At 40.0% G+C, this 20394-nt stretch overlaps 1 protein-coding gene across 1 annotated transcript in view; it reads left to right on the forward strand.

Moving 5' to 3' along the window:
- The window catches only part of LOC146618307 (chloride channel protein 2-like), a 172972-nt gene that overhangs the window by 31897 nt on the left and 120681 nt on the right, over positions 1 to 20394 (forward strand). The window contains exon 2 of the mRNA XM_085371678.1: positions 19604 to 19754. Coding sequence (XP_085227804.1) covers positions 19604 to 19754 — 151 coding nt within the window. The remainder of the gene's footprint in view (positions 1 to 19603; positions 19755 to 20394) is intronic.

Consider the following 20394-nt stretch of genomic DNA (forward strand, 5'->3'; position numbering starts at 1 on the left):
TGGTGACAGCTGGTTTGATATCCAAGAAATCAGATGCTTCTTTGAGACACAATGATAAATATTTGCTGACACAAAATAAAGATTATCGTGGCCTTTCTTTTTTTCTTTCTTTTTTCTGCATCTTTTTATCGTCAGGCCTGTATTGCATTAACACCAAAAGGTTTAGGTACAGAATCATTTTACATTGTGGGCCACATACTGCTCATTTTGATCTTACAGTAAGTGGACCAGACCAGCAAAACTCCCCTTAATGTCAGTTTAAAGATGTTTAACTGCATATTTAATCTCTGCAATGATTTAGTGAAGGGGAAAAAGTTCTTGATAGCTCATTGTGCAGACTGTCCTATAATTAAAGTCATAAGTTTTACTGTACATTTATTGTAAAAAAATAAAATAAAATGCCTTCTATGGCAGATCGTAGAAACGGGAACTTTTCTTTCATTTTACTGTTTTTCTTCTACTTAATTTCTGTGGCGTATGAATAGCCATGGGGAGAGGGGGAGGGAGGGTGTCTTTATTAATTGGGAAAGCTTTAAAAGTTCTGAAACTACAGTTGAAAGATTACTTTTACTTTTTTTTTTTTTTTTTTTGGTGCCTTTATTTTTTCCAGAGCTGGCTAGTGGGCCGTATTTAAGTCTTTGCTGGGCTCTGTTTTACACCTGTGATGTACAGGGACTTTATAAAGTTATTTTAAAACAAGACTCAAGATACTGTGGCTCCATAATGTAGCAGTTTACAAGTGAAAGATTCCTGGTTTGATTCCAACTGGAAACACAAATCCCTGTGCGGATTTGTCAGGAAGGACTTCCTGGGTAAAACTCTACCAAATCAAGACCACGGTGACCTTATGTGACAAATTAGCAGCAGAAAGTAGCATCAGTTTCAAACATAAGCCATTGTGGGCCTTAACTTTTGTGTGGATGTTACTTTTACATGTATCCATCCACCCCTGCCACCTTCGTCCAAAGGGGATGACCCTCCAAACTACCCTGACTCAAGCATCCATGGAGGCCCTACACTGTAACACAGTGCACAAAGGATCTTCTGTAATCCCAGTACCACACACCACAGCATCCTTCCACAGGTCCCACGGATGTCAAGGACATGTATTCACACATTTCTCTTATGTAACCCTGTCAAAAACATATGGGTAGATAAAACCAGTGCCTTAGTATATCTCAGCCATGCATGGATACACAAACATAAGTTCACATGTTGTACAAATTAGTCACAACATAACAGTAAATCCTCTGTTTCAGGAAAAAAAATTACTACCTTAAGACTTTTATTAAGGGCAGAGATTCAAGCTGTAGGGGGTTGGTGTGTTTGGCACAAGTGTAGCTCACATGGCTCAGTGGACTAGCCGTGGGGCATTTTGATGAGAATCTCCTCGCCTGTGTTTGTGTGTTCCAGTGAAAGCAGCACAAGTAAAGGTAGCCCGTGACCCACAGTGCAGAGGCCGTACTGACATTCGTCTCATTGTGCCCTAAAAATATGAAGTCCTCTTTAGATGAGATCATACAGCCTGTGCCCACGAGCAGTTCAGCTCTGCTCTGCTTGCCTCTCATTATATGGACAGCGAGTGTGGACAGATTCTGTGAAATGTAGTGAATGTCAGCAACATAAAACCTTCAGGTTTCTGTGTGACTTCTAAGCTTATGACTGTCTCGTAGTTTGCTCAACTTGGGTAATACACCATGCACAGCAGTTCAGCTAATGCCCATATCCGTGATATGCCAAGTGCAGACTCGCACAATACAAATGATTGTGAAATTATACAAATTATTTTGCACTTTTAAGTGATCCACTAAGCATGCTGGATAGTATTGATTAGACGTCTGGTTCAACATGGTGATGAAACTGGAAGGCTTTAGTAGTTAAAAATGTGTGCTCAAACTTTTTGTTGGCTATGTGAATGCAGTGTTAGTCTGTTACATATCCACTATGCGAGTTAAACACTCATTATTGTCCTTTCGTACTTTGACAAAAGGCAGCTGCTTTGTTCTGAGTGCTCTCTAAGCTGTTGGTGACCTCAGACTCTGATCCGGGACCAGTTCAGTCACGTACTCTCTCCATCACAGGACTCCCCTCTGGAAAGGACTGAGCTCTGCAGTGATAATGTTGGCGGCTCACTTTTAAATAAAAGATTAACAACGTTTTGGATGAGAGATCACTTATTATTCAATGTTACGCTGTGTATTCTTGAAAAATTAATACCGTTAACCCTCACTTAACTCTGTTTGATCGCTAACTTAGCAAATCTGATTTTTCTTTTTTTCCTCTTGAATGTTCTGTACTGATATATGGTGTTCAGTCGGTCATTCTACAAAAACCTAGAGCGATAACTGAGTGGATCGATTTAAACTTACAGTATCTATATTACCAAGTAGAAACATCTTATTTTTTGTAACTAATGCCACAATCATGATGAATATTAAGAGATTATTATAGTTTGGCGCTAGCATTTCAAACAAATTTTCAATATCCCCATAGAATGAGTCTCTTTTGGACTTTGATTACCTAACATTTCATTCGCCAGCTGTATTTGTGTTAGGTCCTTGGCAATATTTTTACATTTACATCTGGCTAACTTTGTTGTTGTTGTGTGTGTTTGTTTGTTTGTTTGTTTGTTTGTTTGTTTGTTTTTCCATTTGTGAAGTGCACCACCTGGTTAAAAGCATGATCATTATTTAAAGCATATTTAAAGCATGTTTTCATTGCATCTATTACTTTTTTTTTTTTTTAAAGCAAAATAAAACGTATCCATCAAGAACTTTTTCTTTTTCTTTTTTTTTAGACTGCTAAGCTAGGTTAGCTAGTGTACTATAGCGTTAGCCAAACTCCCTTAACTTATTTCTCAACTGTCAAATGTTTGAATCATTTACTGAATTACAACTGTCACTTTATGAAAATGATTTATAGCCAGACATAAGGAAAACGGTGCATTTTTATTTTTTGCTTCCCAGTGTGCCGTACTATTATAATATCATGCAATTTTCTGTTTAAGAAGCCGTTACCCTACTTTCTTCCTCCTTTTTAATTTCCTCTAGGTGTCTGAAAGTACTCTGATATAACTCGTCAGCTAAGTGGATTTACTGAGGTGCCAGTGTGGAGTGGTTTCACTATCACTGGTCCAAGTACTTAATGCTCAATGATCATTTAATTTTCAAAAGGCCATGCACGACTGATGACAGATCAATATATGTAGAGTGGCCGTGTTATGAAATGGGGATCACGGAAGATTTTAGGTCTTTCTCTGTTTTTAGTGAATGTTACACCACAAAAGCTGATATTATTTCCTGTTTTACGGTATGATCAAATATATTTGCCGGTTATTTTCCCCCCCCCCCCACTTGTTGTCATCGGGTGTATAATTTTAAGGATTGAGTTGTTTTCTCTTTTTCTTGTTTCTAATCTCCTCCCACGTGATAAAGCTTAAGCAGCTAATCTTTTATAAAATGGGGTAAAAGTCATTCCTCCGTGTGTGCGTGCACGTGATTTTTGTCGGTCTGTGTTTTGGCTCTGTGACTTTCGGTGTTAAGCAGAACTCTGATTTTAAATTCAGTGAGCACTTCCTGTTTTGTGAAAAGGCTGTTCTTAATCCCAAATATCCATTCCATTCATTTAAACTACATTTATATCTGTAAATTTATGCATATTTGTATTAATCCGTGTTATTTTCTTTCCGGTCCTTCGATTGGACTCTGCTGTTCCTCTTGTTTTTGTTTCTCCTCAGTCTCTCTGGTTCTTGCCATACTTGTTCGTCGTCCTCTTCATAAACATTCAGTAACACCCCTTCTGTTAACGTTGCTTCTCATCATCCTCTCTTCCATTTCTTCTCCTTTTTTCCTCCTCCTCATTCCTCCCTCCCATAATCCCCTTCCTCAACCTCCTTATTCTCCTCCTCCCCTGCTTGTTCTTTCTCTTTCTCTTCCTTCTCCACCTCTTCCTACTCCCACTTCCCATCCTGCATCTTCTTTCCCCCCCCATCTCTTCCTCCCCCAATCTCCCCCCCCACTTTTCCTCCTCCACTTCCTTCTGCTCTCCTTCTCCTGTCCCTGCTTTTTGATAGTCATATCCTCTCCTTTTCCACTTCCTCCTTCCTCTTCTGCCTTGTACTAATTTTATAATCTTGCTTTCCTGAAAGCAGAATCCATCTATTATTATTATTATTAATAATAATAATAATAGCTTATTAAATGGGAAAATTGAGGCTAGAAGTGCAACTACTTTAAATCACATCATTTTGAGCATAGATGGAAGCGGTTTGGGATTTTCATGAGCAAAGGCAGGACTCTTATTAGATTAATTGGTAAAGGGGTGTTGCTGGTGGGTGGTGGTGCAGTGCAGCAATATGCTGAGAGCTGCAGGTTTGTCTCACACGCAGGTTGATTGAATATTGTCTCAGGCAGCCTTTATTTCATTAGAGATATTGACACAAAACTGGCCTGCCTGGCACTAAATGGTGGCCTTCTTCTTGCTCTTTTCATGTGCGTGCGTGTGTGTGTGTGTGTGTGTGTGTGTGTGTGTGTGTGTGTGTGTGTGTGTGTCTGCAGCTGTGAGCCTTTGTCGTATTCATGTTTATCCTCTCACCTGGGTCTGTGTCTGACTTTTCTCACATGCTTTTTTTTTTTTTTTTTTTTTTTTCCTCACGCTTAGTGGAGTCCTGTTTGTGTTATGATTCTCATATTTCAGCCCGTCTTTCTCCCCGCGTAATGTTTTCACATGCTCTTGCCGTCGCCCTCTCTGGAGGGTTCACACCACTTGTTGCACGGAGCCCAGCCTTTGTCTTTTGTGCCGTTTTTCTGTGGATTTGTCTATTTTACTGTGTTTGTGCGTCACTTTCTCAGGCTAGTTATTGTCACAGCTGTGTTTTCTCAGTCAGATGTCACTGATGAGTTTGCCGGACAGTGTGTCCTCAGCCCGCGTCTGTGTGAGAGTGTGAGAGTCGGGGCCGGTACAGGGCAGTGCCATGGCGGTGTCTTCCCACGTCCTGACTGAGCACGCGTGAGAGACGGAGCAAACACTGAGGGTCATTGTGCGTAGTCGTCTTTTCTCAGCTCCTTTTCTCACTGGGACTCCATTGTCTGTCCTCTGACTGTTATATTTCATTTCATCTTCAATTCAGCACTGGCATTTGAAAATGAAATGTTGTGGTAACGTAGTGACGCAATTATCAGTTTCTAATCAATACGATGAGTTGGAATCAGCCGCTGTCACAATATATTGCTAGCACATAGCTGGTCTCACAGAGCAGCAATACATTATAACTTGACATGATAACCTTACTTACCCATCATTTATCTGATAAACACCTAGGAGTCATGAAGAGTACCCCTGATGAGTCAAACAGGCTGTCGAATCTGTTAGAGCGCCTACATATTTTCCTAAAAATATCGATATTTGGCACCTGTGTGTGTGCGTGTGTTGGACCTGCTGGTGGTTGGGATGACTGAGAAAGATGCAGAAAGAATCAGAGACATATTCAGATTACCTAGGGTGTATATTCTGATTGCCATGCCCTTAAACCAGGCCGGTAGCCTGATCAGTTATTTGAAGGCTGTCATTTAACCGAGCAGCGCACGATCACATTCTGTACATAGGTGTCTGTGTGCTAACCTGTGAGGAAAGAAAGCTGCTCTTCCCTGAGTAACCTGATATCAGGTGTGTGCCTGGTATTTAAAATAAAATGTAGGAAAAAAAAAAAAGGCAAGTAATAGTTTTAAAAGACTTCTAAATACTCACAGTATATTTTTGCAGGCTGTTTTACGTTGTCTGTTACAGTCCACTTATTTTTGCCTGATGTTTAATTTTTAATTAAATTTTTTTGACTGGTTGATTTGTTGAATTTTTTTTTTAATATTTCATTTTTAATAAGCCAATGAAACATCTTAACAGGATTGTCCCCTTTATTAGTTGCTCTATTAGTCCAGACGACCAGGTGTCTTCATGTGGGACTGCGCAGCAGTTTTAATCCCTTTGCCTTTCAGTCTTCCAGATTTTGATTGGCTCATGTTTTTAAAAATCCACATGATAAAATGGGTGCTTTTCCTAAGTCTTACTTTCCTGAATGCCTGTCAAGACAAAGGCTGTCATTAGAGGTTAACGTTTCACTTTCTGCACTACTCTCAAAGCAGAAAATTGCAAGTCCATCGCAAAGTCACAAGCTACACAAATGTTTGTTGCATGTGATGTAAGCTACTGCAAAAAGGAAACGTAGCTCCGATAAGACTGGAAACTTGTAATAACTGGTTGAAACTGGTGGAAGTTAAACTCATAATAAAATTCTGAGAATTATTTGTGAGTCAAAAAGAGACGTGCCAGTGAATATTTGCATCACTACTGAAATACAAGTGGTCCTTAAATAAAACTGCAACTGACAGTTTACAGTTTTATAGGTTATCCATAGAAATATCCATAACTTAGTCTTAAGATCTTCAAAAGAAGCCAAGTGGACTTTTTCATGTTAATGGGAAGGTTGACATCCCAACTCCCACTCCCCACACACAGACACACACCACTATCTGTCTGTCTGCAAAACCATTTACCTAATGGGAATCTCTTCACCACAACTTCCTCTTTATGGACGCCCTCACTGCAGTGACCTCAATCTCACTACTTTGTGTCTGTGTGCGTGTGTGTGTGTGTCTGTGTTTGTGTGTGTGTGCGTTTGTTTACAGTGTGGGATGGATTTTATAGGTAGGGGTAGCCTGAAGGAAAGAACACACTGTGAACAGCATCATGGTGGTATATGTTTAGAAATGTGTCCACTGTGATGGAGCGCAGTTATTGAATAGCAGTGCATTTGATCTTGTTTTGATATCAGATTTCTGTGTGTGTGTGTGTGTGTGTGTGTGTGTGTGTGTGTGTATTCTTTCTGTAAGGCCTTTATCTCTGACTGCCACTTTATTCTAAAACTGTCAATTTTTTGGTTTCCTCTTGTAGAGGACTGAATTATTCATGGCTAAAATGATAATAAGTGCTGAGTGAAATTAAAACCCGTCCAATTGTAAAGTGATTGGCTCATCATGGTGTAACTGATGGATTGTGTCTAGAGGACACTGTAGACTGTGGTTGTGCAGGCACCGCTATAATGTGTTTACCACCATCTCATATGGTCGTGTTATCCTAGGCTCCCATTAGCAGTTGCGTCAGTAGCTCGCATCTAAGTTGCGAACTCAGGACCCAGCCACGCTACACCGTTAACAGTTATTTAGCCTGATATATGTACAAGTTACTGCATTTCATTTACAATGCATACTTCCTGGTTATTACATTGATCTTGAATCACTGCTAGTTTTTTTTTTTCCTGTGACACTGTGATTAACACCTAACACTATTACTTGTAGCACTGTCCCAAATACCACTTGCGCTCCAGATATTCTGGGCAGCTTGCTGCATCAATTAAAAAGGACTTTATCACTGGACTCTTTTTACACTACAGAAGGACCTCAGCACAAAACTGTGCTGTTCATCATACTTCAGTTCATGTTGCTGCTGCTGACAGCAACAATGTTCATAGCTTTTCTTTTTTCTTTAAATACCACTTTTCGATGATCGCTGCAGTGGCAGTGTAGTTTCAAACTTAAAAAAAAATTGAAATTCAAATACATTTACACTGAAACACAATGTGAATAGTCGAATATTTGTGTCCTCTTGTAAATTGATTGAAAACAGTTCCTTCTGTGGAAACCTTTTGTGGTTTTCAATTGATTGTGTACTTTTTTTTTTTTTTTGAACAAATGCATATTTTTCTCTTTTTAGAGCTCTTTATTTGTCCGCAAAGATCCTTGTAACTAAAACCCAACTTAAGATCCAAGACTGTGGCCATGTAGGTGGTTGCACTTTGTTATCCCCTAAGGGGGAACTGTTTCCCATTGCCATTTAAACAGTAACAACAACAGAAAGGCAAAAAGCATGGTAGGTCCTTGTCTGCAAGGTTTAGGGCTAATTTTGTTCTCAGTCACTACTCTGATCTGTGTTGTTGAAGATCTCAGCAGCTGTTAATCAAGACAGATCGTTAACTATTTCTATGGGTTGCCAAATGTGCTTAAAGGTGATCAAAAGGAACACAGAAACTACTGTGTTCCTTTTGAACACAGTAGTTTCCCACAAGTTACCCACAATTAATTTACTTCAGTTTAGCAAATTTTAGCCAGCTAGCTTTGTCTTGTCATCTGTATGTTTCTCGACCTCCAGGTCAGTCAGCTTGCTGTATCGGAGTTGGCAGTGTTTTCAGCCTTGTGTTCATACACATACCGGTTATGTACTGCCAAACATCAACATCATCAATCGGAACAAGCACTTAAAGTTGTGCTCTAAAGTGAAATGAATGGACAGAAATGCTAAGATAATCTGCTGAACACAAGGTGATTAATTGGAGGAATGCAGTTTGAAAGCCTTCTTCAAAACCACATGTGGCTTTAAACCTTGGAAGGGACGACCAAGTGATGAAGTATTTGGAAGGAGCAGGTTTGCAGTTTGCCAGCAGTGCTGAATGTGCCCAAGTAAATGTGGGTTTTCTTAATGAGGCAACAGGAGAGTGCAAGTTCCACACACGCATGTGCGCGCACACACAGTCCACAGGTGAATATCAGTGCTTTGCAGCGTCTGTGGCTTTTCCTGTGGTGGTTGTTAAGACGTGATGCTAATACCAATGTGCAGCTGCCAGTGCGCCGTTGGAACTGATTACTGGGGCGAGTGAATGAAGCAGGAATGGACAGAGAGAGAGGGAGAGGAAGAGTCATACAGTCTCTGTAGCACGACATCGGTGCTCGTCTGTCTACGTGTAACTGATATGAGGAAGTGAGAGACTGCTGCGTATTGGACTGAATAATCTTATTCATTTAACTGAAACTCTGGAACATAATTAAACAGCGTATTGCACCAACTGGAGCTGAAGTCGTTTAAAGACAGGGTCACTATTCAAGCCCCCCCTGTTGCTCACATTTTGCACATTGATTACATTTATTTGCTTTTGTTTAAGATGTGTGAAACCCCAGTCATTAATCACTAGCCATTCCTCCAGTGTTCACAGCTTCACTGTTTCATTCTTCTTGCTTCTTCCCTCCTGCCCCAACACACAGTTAAAATCTAAATTCAGCTCACACTGTAGGATAGATTCTGTATGGACTGCCAAACTTCTTTACACCCCCTCACACATATATCCACCTACCCCACCTCTTTCTTTTACCCCTCTTTGCATCGTTTCCATCACTGCTGTTCTCCAACACCTCCTGCAGCTTTTCCTGCCTCTTATTTTTCTGTCATCTGTCTACCCGTCGGTCTTCCCCTCCTTTTTCTGTTTGTCCAGCTCTGGGTCAGTGTGAGACAGGCCTCGAGGGTTGGCATGGCAGCTTGGCACAAGTTTGCAAGACTCCCTAGTAGCCCCCTGGGGTCCCTCACAGGAGGATAGGGAAACCTTTATTTACTGTAAATCCTTTTATTACACTGCTCCTTGCTTTCTTCTTGCAGTCTTTTTCTTGGCTACTTTGATTTGCTTATAGTAGTAAAATCGTGCTGGTTGTTAAGCATGTATTTGTTAGACCTTTCAAGAATTACACTCAAGGTTAGTAGTAAATGTTTTGTAGTAAAAGTATTTGACAGTAAAGTTCAAAAGTAGTTTCAAGAGCTAGGTCCACATTGCCGTCAATGAGTTGGACATGTTCTCAGCGGGCTGCCTTTGTCCCTGATTCTCTTCATAATTTTCATGGGCAGAATTTTTAGGTGTAGCCAGCTGGCAGTGTTCTGTTTTGGTGTTCTCAGGATAAGGGTCTGGAACAAGTTGCTGCCCCAAGTGAGGAAAGAGTGGAACAGGAAATTGACAGATTGCGGCCGTGTCTGCAACAATCTAGTTCTTCTTCTGGTCTGTTTTGGTGAAAAAAAGAGTTGAGGGTAAAAGCAGAGCTGCTGTCAGTCTGCCTCCCTGTCCTCATCAATAGTCACAACCTCTGGGTAGTGACCAAATGAATGAGATCACAGGTTGAAGCAGTGGAAAAGAGATTCCTCAGAAGTGTTTCTTGCCTGTCCCTTAGCCATAGGGTAAGCAGCTCATTTACTACTCTATTATTCTACTATTCTACTCTACTCAGAGTAGAGCTACTACTTTACATCAAAAGAAGCCAGTCAAGGCGGTATTTGCATCTGACTACGATGTCTCCTAGACACCTCCTGGGTGAACATGTCCTACTCAGAAGAGGCCCCAGGACAGGGTGGAGAAATTACATCTCTTGGCTGGCTTGGGAACGCTTTGGTATCCCTCCTGAGTGAGTTGAAGGAGGTGACCACGAAGAGGGCATATGCAAAGGCTGCATATTCCTTGATTATACTTGATTATACTATACTATTGCAGACAAAGTCACAGACAGATATCTGGCCTAGTTCTTGAAATTCTCTTTTTTTCAGTTTTTCCCATTTCTCTTTGGTATATGTTTATGTAGGTCTAGTCCAAAAATGGCTGCCTTGTCTGGGAATGAATCAAAATGGAATTCATTAGAAAATACTTAGACCCACATCCAGAACCTCTTCAGAGCTGAACTGAGACAAGTCTGCTAAAACCTTTATCCACCCATAACTTTCTGAGTGATCCTGATTAAAAATACATTTTAAAAATTGAAACTTAATCGGTCACAAAAACCAAGTAAGCCTGCAAGGTTACAAAGAAATAAGCTTATCATAGAACTATATTCTCCTTTAGTCTGCTCGAGGCTAGCACAACAACACTGATTTACTGGCTGAATAATGGCTGGTTAGGTGGCTGTGTGATGAAAGATGGGTATACTCTTTGTGATATTGGAGTATCACATGAAAGTTGGCTAACAGCATATATAAATAACAGCAAGGATACAGATTGCAAAGTATTACATCTGGACATTATGGCCCATCATTCAGTTGTTATTATGGAGAAGTCTGCAGATATCAAACCTAAACCCAACTTCCTTAGACCTGTGTCGTACGGTACAGATTGACTGTAGCCACACTGTGGTACCTTTACCTGGCACGGCTCACACTGGACCTCATTTTGATTCTTTTGAAGGAGTTTCACTTGTCTTTTAAAGTGTTGTAGTCGTCTTTAGTGTTGTCTGTTTTACTTTGTTGAGATAAAAATATCTGTGAGTCAATGTAAGATTGCACAGTTTAATTGTAAAGCGAGAAGTTCTGCCAAATAGCAGATTTGAAATTAAAAAGTCAGCCAGCCATTCAGAAGCAGACAAAGGTGCTGCTGTGCTCAGTAATGTTCTGTGAACATTAAAATCTCAAAGCGGTGCAGTGTTTCCCCACACAGCTTTCTTCTCATTCGGGTGAAGAATCTTTCACCAAATTCCTCCTTCTGTCCTACGCCATCTCACCGCGCACCCTTTCTTCTTCCAGTCCTCTAACACAGTCCCTCCTTCAGATTAAATCACACAATGATTCTTTTAAATTCTCTTCTTCCTTCCTTAAAAGTACATCTTATTGACATAATACTTTCCCTAGTTGCTTACCTTAACCATTACAAATGATTTCTTAACCCTAAATCTAACCATAACCTAACTGTAACCCTCACACTTAAACCACATTTTGAGTCTCAAAAATGCCTTCAAACTTGTGGAAATATAGATTTTATCCCTATAAGGGCTGTCGGTCCAAACAAGTAAAGTAAACTTCCAATTTTTGGGAGGACTGACAGCAGGATCTGAATGTGCCTGTCATTGTTGACCATAAAATCCTACAGTGTCACTCACTTTTCTCTAACCAAGCGACAATAAATCGTACAGCTTTGGCTGAACACGGGTGGTGACACAAAGTTGTCATTCAGACTGCAGGAGAATGTCAGCTTCCACGCTTCCTAGATGCAGCATTTTTTTTTCCATTGAAGTTTAAGTATTTTTAACCCATGTGGGCGAAAGTTAACTTCTATTGGTGTCACCCAGCCCGAATTAGTGTCTTCAATAGGCTCTTTGTGTAATTGTGTGAGAAAACTCTACAATTACAGTTGCACTACTGACTCAGAACAAGTTCTTGAGACATGCTGCCTGGCCACAAAGGAAAACAAATGTGTTTATAGATGGCCACAAAGCTAGACAAACATTCAACATGCTGTTCAGACAGACAGCAAGTTAGATTAGCTACATTCAACTTGACTTTATTATTTTATGACAAACTATTTTTCAGGTTTGTTTGTTTTTTCTTATGTTTTTTTTATGTTTAGTTTTTTTTCTACTGTTGGATCTTTAAACCTCTAAGTGAAAGAAGATATCTTTAATATGGTCATCAGAAGCCCCTCCCATGTTCTGTTTGCAAAAGCAAAAAAAAAGCTGGCTTAAAGTTGAACTGCTCCGAAGACAAGCAACATGCGCTAAGGATCAAATCTGATTCATGCAAAGCTACTAGAATAGAATCCAAAAATAAAAATAAAAAGGTAGACATGAGGGGAATGTCATTTAAAATCAAATTCAGTTTAGGTGTGGACAACTGTGTTTACAGTGTACACAAATCTAAACGGAAACCGAGACGATAAATACTGATGATGTCAGTTCAAGTCCAGCAAAGACAATAGAAAAGAAACAAACAAGCAAGAGGGAACAGGTGTGCACGTGTGTTGTGCTAGTCTAGTTCACTGATTAACATTAAGACTCTGTGAAAACTTCACCTTCACCTTCTGTGTCCTCTTTATCTTGACTTGTTTCCTTTCTCCAAACGTTTTCTTTTTTGATAACGGTATCAATAAACCATGACCTCCTGTCTTATCTCTTATCTTTTGATCTTGTTTTCTATTCTCGGAGTCATAAACAGTTTCAGATATCACCTGAAATGTCCTGCATCATTGGCAGTTGTTGTCTTAACACTGTCCTGGGGCGTTTTGTTGCCCTGTCTGCTGAAAAATCTCAGCTTTTAGAGATACATGGTATTAAAGTTTGTTTCAGATTTTAAGTAATATTTTACTGTAGTAAACATGGAAATATGCACTCAATGTACCTTGCCCCTGTGAAATAAAGCACCCTGCCAGAGATCTTCAGATACTGCGATCTGAAAACAGGTGAAGCATTTTTCTTTTCCCCAACATTCCATGTAGGGTTTTTTTTTTTTTGTAAGACTTTACTACATCTAAACAAAGATGAGGAACAACTTGGGAATCATCTATCTGTCTCTGCTGTTATCTTACCTGTTTGAGTGCCTGTCATTAAACAAGGTGACTTGACCCTGGAGTCACAGTTGGTTTCTGCCTACCCAATCCTTGTCCCTTGTTAATTGCATGCTTGTAATTTAGTCTCTGAACTGTGTTTAAACCATGTTAAATAGATTTCGTGGTCTTGCAACAAACTTCCCTTTTGAAAGGACCTTGCTTCTCCGCTTCTTTCCAGCAGCTAATACCTTTAATATCAATACAGGCATTATTTGTCGTCTGTGCCCTCTCTCTTGCCCTTGTGGGCAGGACAATGAGTCCAGGACAGCCCGTTCATCTGGGATCAATTAACCCAGGCATTCAGGCTCAGCCAAATGCCCATTTCTGACTATGCTCAGCATAATGATAGGCTTTCAACCAATAATGTCTTTGTTCTGGATGGGTCTGTTTGTTTTCTTTCTTTGGTCAGATCCGAGTTTCAAGGGTGCATCTGAGAAGGCCTATTTCTGCCCTCTTGTTTTTGGGTCTTTTGAGTTTCCGTCGCGTTTGAAGCTCCTTACTTAATTAAAACTTAGGGTTGGCGATCATGAATGTGGCTGAGAATGCCATGCAGAATGGCATCTTGGGTTAAACAGCGGTTGGCATTTGATGTCAGAAACCCCAAATCGCTCCCCAAATGTTTCCCTTCTTGATTTTTTTTTTCTTCCTCCGTTTCCCACTGTTTGTGTTCATTCCTGTCCTCCTCCCATATTGGACTTTAACATGGACCCGGCGAGGTATTTCCAGGCTTGTCAGTCTATTAATCCTTTCTACCAAGAAGAGTCTACTATTAAGAAGTGGTTTTCAACTGGAGCCAGATCCACATTTTCGAACCACAAATTCATCAAGAAATGTTTTAAATGCTTTCAAAGCCTTTTGATTCTGTTCATCTGGGCCTCTAAAAGAAAGTTCCGCTGTTCTGTGGTATGCTAGTGTTTCCCAGAGAATTGCATTTTGTTGATGGTGGTTGTCGGTAAGGCTGCTCGATTATGGCAAAAATGATAATCACGATTATTTTCACTGAAATTGAGATCTCGATTATTTGACGATATTTATTTAACCCTTTCGACCTACTATAGAACCAAGTCCGCCAGAGCTTATATTATTTTTTTACATGTTGTAGTGCCATTTGTGGGAGCATTTCAAGTTGCTATACAACTGTTATAGCCCATATTTTAATAATATGTATGCATTAAGTCCATAGTAACTACATTAATTGCAAAAAAGTGCAATAAACTACAAAAAAATTGAAAATCGTTTTTGTTTTGTTTTTTACATATATTTCTACTTGGAGAAATTTAAGAGGTTTATCCCTCAAAACTTTAAATACAAAAAAGGTGCAAAAAATAGTTTACAACAACAGGAAATTTATTTTGAGTGTCTTCATAGTTTTATTTTGGAGATACACTAATTTTTATATACTGCAGGAAAAACGAAAAAACAATCCTATGATGCAAATTTGCAAAGAAAACAGCATGTGCATCAAAATAAACTATTTCCAGCAGTGCAAATCGAGTTCTAAGCATCCCAGCAACTATTCAGAAAAGTCAAACATGACCAGTATAGGCTTTTAAGGCCTACAAGTAAAAAAACTACATTTTCCGCGAAAATGACGTCACTTCCGGTTTCAGGCAGGAAATGGCGGACATGCGATAGTTCGCGCTGACGTCTGTTTCACTGTGGGAAGTGTTACGAACAGCTGATCGGATCGGCAAAGCGTGTTTCTGGAATATTATGTTTTTGTTCCTGCAAGCGCTTTTTATACAATTTTTGCAAAGCTTTATGCGGAAGGAAACCATGACCGAGGACAAGCTGATGGCATAAGATGTAAGTACAACTCCTCCGGTTTCATATGCAAAACAAATTATTGCGCTAGCTTACACGGTTCAGGTTCTACAGGGATTTAAAAATAGTTACACAAAACTGAGCATGCTGCTCTGACCGGCTTTAAAGGGTTAACAATAACAATGTATTTAAAAAATAATATAAAATAGTGTGCAACACCACTGAAGTTTTTTTTTTTTTTTTTTTTAACCTCTCTTTTCAACCAATGGCAGTCACTCTCCTCTCCAAATAACTTCTGCTTAGCTTTCCAAGCTTCCCTCGGGTCCTCTTAATCAGTGGTCTCCAATGTTTTTTGCACCACGGACAGGTTTATGTCCGACAATATTTTCACGGACCGGCCTTTAAGGTGTCGCAGATAAATTAGGGAGGGGCTAATAATCGGCTCAATCATTTTTAATGATCATGAAAGCCCAGATCGTAATTGTGATTAAAATTCAATTAATTGAGCAGCCCTAGTTGTCGGATACATGCGCATGTGTGTTTTGACAACTGTAGGTACATGCGACCTTCCACAGATGAATTATTAAATTATACCATTATATTTAATATTTCAACTTCCAACTACTATGTGACAAATGCATGATGAGTAATAAGCTCAGCTGTGAAATCTTGACTTAAATCCAATAATGATGCACAGAAAAGCAACTACTTCAAACAGCTACTTGAAAATGAAGTGTTAATACAACAGTGGAAGTCTAATGACTTGATTAGACTTCCACTAACATTGCCTTTGGTTCTTACCTGCCATTTACAGGTTTAGACACCTACTTCAAGTCCAGATGATTTGATAAGACTGAGCCGGGCAGTTTCAGGTGCTCCTCAGTGAAGCAGCACTTTTTATACAGTTATGCTTCAGGAACTAACATGAGGAACACTGGAAGGAAACTGGTTGACAAAAAAAATATTGAAGATTTGCTTATGCTAAGCACCTGTCAGATAAATATGTGGGCTATTTCAGTGACTACACTGGTGGTTTCGAAAGGTGGAAGACTTTAATCTCAGTCGGTTGGAAAATTATATTTTACCACCTAAAAAAAGTCCTTGGCCTTTCGAAATCTTCTGCTGCACACTGTCTTAAAGTCAGGTGTTCACTTAATTGAATTTGGCCTGAACACATACTTCCTTAATTTGTCACTTCATAGATCTGCATATTCAGGGACTTAGACGCACTTAGATTTGCATCTAAGTGCCTAGATTTAATCTTTATCAGTCATTGTTAGCTGATACCTGATCTATTTGATAAAGTCACTACTGGGGCTCCTGGTTACTCCTGGAATTTCATTGACTTTAGTGACATAACTGCTATGGCTTCACAGAACCCACATGAGCTTGATAAGGACAGAACTTGCACAAGATGTAGTCAACCTTTTCACAGCACGGCTGTAACAAGAGACACAATGTGACCGGAGCCAACAATAAATGTGACTCAAAGGCACCTTTTCTGTGAACTGAAAGACCTTTTTTGACCTCCTGTTTTGACTGAACCATGGCTACAATTTGAAGTCCTGTGCTGCTCCTCACTCACCCTGCGCCAACCTGTCAGCTTATACGGGATTTGCAGTTCACACAAACTTATGCAAGAATGTACATGGGTGTGTGTGGTTAAAAATAGTCCACAGATTTTTATTTTATTTTTTTTTTTTTGTGCGCATGGCAGACGGTGTATACAAGTGCATATTGCCCGTGGGTGTAAGGGTGTGTGTGAGAGTCGATCTGCATGCTTTTCCCCTTTGTATGTTATCAAAACAGTTTCTTTTGTCAGCCAACAGGCGCCACTTTTCAAGAAATTTTATCCTGGTTCCTGTGTCTGTTTTCCGTGCACGGAATCGTTCTATATCGGATCTGGACATTTGATTATTAAGAAAGTGAACACACAACACAGTCATGTGACCCGTAAAAGGAATGTGCCCTGAATGATTTTTCTTTTTCTTTTTTTTCCTTCAAGGCCATGTCAACGAGTATTTCCAATTTAAAACTGATGATAGTTGGTGTCTGTGCTCAGCATGAATTATTCAATATTTGGCTGTTCTATATTTCACACTGTCCACGGGCACGCACGCGCACTAGTGCGCTCGGCACTCATTCATATATATATATATATATATATATATATATACATACACACACACTCATAGTGAGTTTTACACGGTTCTTCTTTGCTGCATTTAGTTTTTAACCAAAACGCTTGAGATTTTTTTCCAATAGCAAAAATCTGATCTCTTTTAATGGTGAAAAAAACCCCTGTAATAATATAAATAAATAAATTAAATAAAATCACAGGACATGACATTTTAAACATGCTCAGTCAGACCACAACACATATTTCATCACGTATTTAACGGAGCCCCTTTCAGGCCCTTTAACTGTTTTTATTGCTTGTAAGAGCAGCTGTTAATTTTGCAGCGCTTTCACAGTGGTTTATTTCCATAAATGTTTAACTTCATTAACTTTTATAACACATGCAATTGAACCATTAAGTTAATGTTCACCTCTGAACGTAAAGGCACTCTTGGCCGTGTAGTGCGGTGCCTCCATTGATGTTGCAGGAAAGCTTGAGCAGGAAGAAGAGTGGGAGCGGGATTCATGGAACGATGAGGAGGGAGTAGAGTTGGAGAGCCTGTTACAACTTCACAGAAAAGTCATGTTATGTGATTCCACTTCATTGTGTTTTATTAGACACATCCCCAGTTCAACTTTGGGAGGATACACAAACCTCAGGTCTGTGCCAAATCAAACGGCTGGTGTGGCGACCCATTTGGAAATAAAGGAGCAGCCAAAAAGTACCTAAAGAATTACCAAGTTTGAGTCTGACTGTGAATTTTGTCCAAAATACTTGAGCATTAAGTCTACAGTGGACACCCGATGTCAGTATAAAAAGACATGATGCCAATTGTTGTTTGAGCAGTGTTGATACTCAACTTTGTGGACCCGATAACGCAAAAATGAAGCGATGAGATATTGTCAGTGCGTCTGCTAAAAATCTTGATAAGTTCAAATCTCGGTGACTTTGACCTCAACGAGAAGAAAGTCACCTAGGACTTTCAAATTGATACAATAGGTGCATCTACTAGGAGGCTGAGGGGCAGCACTGGCGGCTGTCAGTATTTTTGCAATTTACTATAGGCAGCAATATTCTCAAACAACTAAACCACCACCAACAATAACCTCCGTTACACTTCTAACACTGTTATTTCCACCACTACGTTGTAGATTTTACCCACCAGTGAAAACAAAGCAGAAGATTTTAATGAGAGTACATTGCTGATCCCCAAAGGGACAGCTTGAACTGTAGAGTATCTAGCACTGTGTTCTTATTCTTGCTTCTATTGAACATGACCAAATATAGTCCGATACACTTTTTGGGACCTTTCACAACCAAGTGAGTGCTGATGAAAGTATATACTGAAACACTTCAGGAATGAGGCTTCATTATACCCCATTTCCTTATTTGTCCTGTTCACTTTGGACTAACACTGTGATGTGTGCAACATTTTGCAAAAGTCTGAATGTGTTTGCATGTAAAGAATTGGGTTTATAAGTATCCAAATTTTGAACATCACACAGCAACTTTGATGCGGCCTTGATGGCCTTGCATGACCTGCTTCAGGAAGTTTTAAAAGCCTTGCTCTGTTGAGAGTGGAGGGGGCGGGGGCCAAGAGGAAATCATCAGTGCCCCAGTTCCTGTCCAGTACCCAAGATTACTATGGGAGGGCGAGCTGCCATCTAGGTGGTGCATAAAACTTGACATTTCCTGCCTCTTGTATTGCTGACTTGACTTTTGTGTGTGTGTGTGTGTGTGTGTGTGTGTGAGATGCAGCTTTTGGAGGGAGTCAGTTTGAGATGGAAGGTTCCTGTACTGAGGTCACAGATTACAGCCAGTAAGGAGTCACTGAGTCTATTGCTGAGCATAAATTTATTACGTAAACCTGTGAAAAAGCGAGGACGCAAACCAAGCTAATAGACATACAGTAAGATCTCAAACACACAGGAGGAACCCATCGAGTAAACAAACACTGAGTCATAAGGAGTATTATATAATACTACAGTGTAACGTTTCTTGAAAGTCAATCTTTTCTTAATGAAATCAATCTTTTATGCTTAACTGTGGTTAAATTTACCCAGACCTAACCCTAACTTGATCTTACGCATCAACAGCAGTATTTGAATGGCGCCATTTTAAAAGAGTTATCCTTTGGTGGAAGAATGTGGCCTGGGATGCTGAGTGGAGCAGCCGCTATCAAAACTCAAGTTAATGCATCACAAGCATAGGGCAGAATTTCAGCAGAGTGTATCTCATGTTGTATTTACACAGAAAGTGTTGCACTGCAGTTTTCATGCCATGTTTTCACTGCACACATAATAGTAACCAGGAGCTCCAAGTAACCAGAGCATCACATCTGTTTTTCATTTTCTATTTATTTTGCACTTCGAGCTCTGAGCAGTTGTAAGAGGCAGGTGACCTACGCTTAAGACTGCGCCTGAACGCCTCCTGTGTTGATACAGACTTTTGGTGATCCTCATTGAACTGTATTTTTGATTTGTTACTGACGTCTAGGGGCATGTTTAATATGTATGTTCCTTGAAACCTAAAAATATGACTGTGTCCATTTCCAGATGTATGGGCGTTACACCCAGGAGCTCGGGGTGTACGCCAAAGAGGAGGCCGCTCGGCTGAGGGAGAGCGGGCAGAGGCGATCAGTCAGCGATCGAAGCCGGACATTGGACCTGCTGGAGTACGACAAGGGCCGCTGTGCCAAGTGTCGGAGTAAGTTTCAGACCACACAGCCTCATACCGATTTCTGGAATAAGGGCCACTGATGAGATTATTTCTGACCATTTGCTTAGCGTGATTTAATGACACTCAAATGAACAAAATTGGTGTGAAAAAAGTGCAAAGTTGGAGAGTTCCCGTTTGGCTTTAACTAAAATCTTTTTAGTGACAGCACCAAAAATTTCCTCTTTTGTTTGAACATTTGTGACATATAATCTAAAATCCTGCCACTGCGGTGATCAGTGGGCCATTGCTCATTGCTATACAGTTTACTTTTTGGCCTTTTTCGTTATATCTTGTCATGTGTGATATAGCTATAGGACTTCTCTGTGACATTTTCTGGTGGTCGATAATGTCTGCCTTGGATGTGAGTGTCCCACAGTACTGACAAGACAAGATCGCTGAACATCGGGTTTTACTGTGGTTTGGCCATGTGCCCACTGACTGACAGCTCCAGTATGGCACAGTTCGATTACTATAAAGTGTGTTTACCCTGGTCATAGGGGCTTTTAGGAGGGAGGTTAGGGACCTTACTAAATTACTGGAATTCTGGACATTTCCGGGGCTTGGACGAAAGTTGATGGTTTTTCTAAATTGTTATTGGGAAGAAAAAAAATTAAGTCAGTCTTTGCAA

Source organism: Diplotaxodon limnothrissa, linkage group LG14 (assembly GCF_057381915.1).
Source record: "Diplotaxodon limnothrissa isolate DT_005_m linkage group LG14, D_limnothrissa_male_GT1.1, whole genome shotgun sequence".
NCBI lineage: Eukaryota > Metazoa > Chordata > Actinopteri > Cichliformes > Cichlidae > Diplotaxodon > Diplotaxodon limnothrissa.